Source organism: Schistocerca nitens, chromosome 2 (assembly GCF_023898315.1).
Source record: "Schistocerca nitens isolate TAMUIC-IGC-003100 chromosome 2, iqSchNite1.1, whole genome shotgun sequence".
Taxonomy (NCBI): domain Eukaryota; kingdom Metazoa; phylum Arthropoda; class Insecta; order Orthoptera; family Acrididae; genus Schistocerca; species Schistocerca nitens.
The window spans coordinates 824,893,472-824,897,536 of record NC_064615.1 but is presented as its reverse complement, the minus strand read 5'-3'; the positions used below and the strand labels follow the sequence as shown (position 1 = coordinate 824,897,536).

The following is a 4,065-nucleotide window of genomic DNA, read 5'->3' as shown; positions in this document are numbered from 1 at the left end:
TAGATGTAAACTATCTCGAGAAAATCTGCTAACAAAGTTTCAAAAACAGGCTTTAAATAATGACTCTAGGAATATACCACAACCCCCTTTGTATCACTCACATGGGGATCATGAGGACAAGATCAAAATAATTACTGCATGCACAGAGGCATTCGGTCATTCTTCCCATGCTCCATATGTGAATGGAATGGGAATAAACCCTAATAACTGGTACAATGGGACATACCCTCGGCCATGCACTTCGTGGTGGTTTGCATAGTATGGATGTAGGTGTAGACCTTAGCTTGTGATGTTTTCTTCTTCACCCCTCAGAAAGACTGTCCGAAAAATATAGCTTCCGAATATATTACTATCTGCTATCCAGTAATCTCTGATGATGAATAAGGTAGGCCTAATTAAATCCTAGGAAAGTAACTGAAAATGCAGCCCTGGAAATACTCCTCATAATGACTAACTGTATTCCTTGCATATAATAATATGAACTGTTGAGAAAATAATGCCATATTAAAACATGAAAACCAGAATGACATTCAGGATACAATTTTTAACCTCATTTCTTGGGTGTTATGAAATAAGACAGTGCTTTGTCCTCCTTTTTTTTTTTATTATTTCAATCGTATTATGACAGCATTCAGATTCAAGCACTGTCTGTCTTGTCTGTCTTGCTTCCAGTATACAAGTATTATCAATCTATAACAGTTTTTTAAAGTGTCAATTGGTATAAAAGAAGACATAATGAAAATACAGATTCTATCCACTCTTACACCTAATACAGAGGCATAGGCAAGTCAATAATGGTTTACTAACATAAATAGAAATACAAACTTTTTAACAGGTACTTACCTGACTATTTGGTAGTAAATGCTTATATGTTCAACAGTTTTTATGACCACAGTTCAAAAAAACCACACTTCCCAGATCAAATATAAATCATATTAAGTTTTTTGGTACGTGAGATCAGTGCAGTTTTACAAAATATGTCCAGTAAATCATGATTAACATTGAAGATCACCCAACCAGTTGCAAAACAAAGGTCTATTACCCACTGACCTAGGTTTCAGTATTTCTGAAAATATCTTCTTCAGAAGTAGTGGGGCTAATCTAAAGCCACGGCTTGGGATAATTCTTGTTTTTGCCAATTTTATGTATGACAAGAGCCCTTGGCTTCAGCTAATCTAATGTACCATCATGTGATGTGACAAGGAGCTTTAGAAATATCGAAACTTAGGTCAAGGGCTAAGAAACCTTTGTTTTGCAACTTGCTGGCTGATATTTTCAACCTCTTCAGATTTACACAGTTGCTGACTTGCAGCCATTTTTAAGATCATGATTACAATTCTTTGCATGAGACAACTGTATTTTTTGGTATTGACATTACCATTAGCTCTTAGTGAAATGTGGAGCATTATAATTAGAGTACCATAACAAAAACCTAAGTGTTTTAAGTTAAGTACACATCATTAATCATTATTTTCCAGGCTTTAGAAATATTTTAAAAATATTGAACAGTGATTATTGCATAATAAAGTTTTGCAATAAAATCAATAAGGGAAGCTTTGTCTGACTCATTTAGGCTGCACTGATAGATTTTTAAGACTGTGTATTTACATAGGTATCACATTTTATTTTTGTATATGATGGTACACCTCTTTGGAATTTTTCGGTAATGAACTTGAGGTTGTTTTTTGAGATTCTCTATTTTGATGGTAATGAAATTATTTGAAATTCATAAATTCTATAAAGGTTGTTTTTACAGAATAAAGGGAGGGGTAAAGAAAAAGATAACAGAGGAGAATAACTTTTATCTTAGCTAGTGCAATCTTCTGGTGGATCATGCATTAAATACAGTGTTTTGGTGACACTAAACTGCCTTGGATCAAATGGCATGCCAACAGCCTGATTTCTTTCATTTGCTTTCTTGTTATTCATGTTCCTGTTGATTATAATGGCACATGTGGCCTGCTCTGAATACTGTAGATTTGTCACAAGTTGCAAGAAGCAAATGTGTTATGTCAATAAAATTATCTTTATCGGTGCAAACAAATTCAAAACATTCTGGAACCATGCTGCTCCTCGCAACAAAACATTAAATTTTGGCCACAGCATCATAACTTCTTTAAAATGTGGTCTCTGAAAAAAAAATAATACACTGTAGGCAGGCAAAACTGAAATATTATGAACACACTGATAGAGCAACGAAGACCTAGTTAGCTCGAATGGCCTCTATACTGGATTATACAAGCAATCTAATATTAATTTCATTCAAAATGAATTCACAGGCTGAGCTTAATCAAGTTGTAAGTTTTCTGACTGTACGTGTTTCACAGGGAGCGCCTATGATGCCACTGCTATATTGTAATATGGTAAGAATGCCTAAACAGTTGCTGGTATACAACAAGTGCACAAAATATGTCATATACAATATGGTATGCAATCAGTCATCTGGGGCTTTATAAAATCTTAAGCTGCACTATTAATACATGGAAAAAAAATCATCTATGCAATACAGGCACAACTTAAGACCATTGTCGGCCAGGGTTTCATATTTAGAGAACACTTACAGTAGCTTAAAATTTCCCCATTACTTCACGAAATTGGAGTTCTGTTACATACGAAAATGACTGTGCAGAGAAAACCATCATTCCCGCAACATTACCGTCTGTAGGGCATCTTCATCGAGCACCTGAAAAATTGCCACTGCTCCATCATCGAAATTGTAAACGACATTACCGTCAAGTGCAAGGCCCCCGTCGAAACAACGGGAGCGTATTGCGAGCCACGAAACAAAGCCGCGTGGGTTTATTCGTTTACCTTCTGGCCAGGTTTTCGTGTCTATACACTCACGCACTGTATAACACATTTTTCGTTCTTCGGGATCGAACTTCAACTGTTCCGAAAAACGTGAACACAATTCTGCTCGCGTTTCCTCTGAAACTGGCTGCTTCAATAATGATAGCAATTCACTTATGGACTGTTCAGAAATACGGTTCATACTTGCGTGCCAAGCGGTGGACCCGGTGCCTGTCGCGACACAGATTCCGGTACACTTCAGTTTCGTTCTTGATTCGCCAGCTAGCTTCAGTTCCAAGTATGACACACGAGTGGCTTGTTTTTCACCAACAAATATTTCATTAAGAGCCAATGTTGGCAGTGTCCTCCTATAAACCTTAGAATCAGCTGTTACAGTTGTTCTCTTCGGCAGAGGAGTGTCACCAGGTTCTCGCAATTGCTCTTCGTTAAGTTCAAGTGGAGCATCGAAAATGTTTTTCCCGAACAATGTTATTCGTATTCTATTTCTAAACATCCACCTGAAATCTCCATTAATGATCTTCTGCAAAGCTCCTTTGACGTCGGAAGAATATTTTTTTGGTAGGCATAGGTAACCGGCGGAACGACTTGGATCTGAATTGAAGCCAATAACAGGCTTATAGTTGTCTTGGATTTTACTTGCAGCTAGTATGAAAGTACCATCACCACCAACAGGCACCACAACATCTGCCCATTTGAGATTTTCTTCATTGTATCCGAATCGGTTCACCACTTTGGTCGTAATTCCGCATGCTTCCACACTTTCCACTAAACGCTTTTCAAATGTTTTATGAATTTCGTAGCGACGAAGTAAATTTCCGTACTCAGAACCTCGTTTCTTCAGTACTGCTTCCAACTCAGTCTCGGTTAAATGTGGGTAGCGATATTTTTCGTATTCATATCGCGATAGTTTCGTCACTATTAATGCACGCTTGAAATTAACTCTTGCCACTTCTAACGAGCGCATCGCAATGGACTGTGATTGGTAAATTCAACATGTCCCGAAATAGGGTTTCGATTGATAAAGAATTATCAATTAATGATGCGTTGTGTGAAGATACATTTATTTAATGGAGCACTTCTATAATTAATAAGTGTTATATTTAATTCAGTCATTAGTTTGACTAAATATTCTTGTTTTTTGGGACAAATAAATCTTTGTAGTATGTCGTTGTGGAAAACCGGAATCTTGTACGGCTACATTGAACTTGTACTGTCTTACGATGGGAACAGTAGTGCTCAGTGCTTATGCGTATT

General features: G+C 36.9%; 1 protein-coding gene across 3 annotated transcripts; it reads right to left on the bottom strand.

The window, feature by feature from the left end:
• Positions 1 to 583: 583 nt before the first annotated feature.
• Positions 584 to 3,825, bottom strand: LOC126237086 (NAD kinase 2, mitochondrial). 3 transcript variants are annotated; one of them, XM_049946886.1, is made up of 2 exons: positions 2,812 to 3,825; positions 584 to 2,683 (listed from the first exon to the last, which is right to left on the bottom strand). In XM_049946886.1, the coding sequence occupies exons 1-2, from the start codon at positions 3,773 to 3,775 to the stop codon at positions 2,673 to 2,675; spliced, it is 975 nt and encodes a 324-aa protein (XP_049802843.1). In that variant the 5' UTR covers positions 3,776 to 3,825; the 3' UTR covers positions 584 to 2,672. The 3 variants fall into 3 exon arrangements, with proteins under 3 accessions (XP_049802843.1, XP_049802842.1, XP_049802841.1); XM_049946885.1 differs by having other exon boundaries at positions 584 to 2,130; XM_049946884.1 differs by having other exon boundaries at positions 584 to 2,130; positions 2,562 to 3,823.
• Between the last annotated feature and the right edge of the window lie 240 nt (positions 3,826 to 4,065).

Excerpts from the sequence above, each read along its gene's own strand:
- LOC126237086 (XM_049946884.1), bottom strand. The coding sequence starts at position 3,775 with ATGCGCTCGTTAGAAGTGGCAAGAGTTAATTTCAAGCGTGCATTAATA.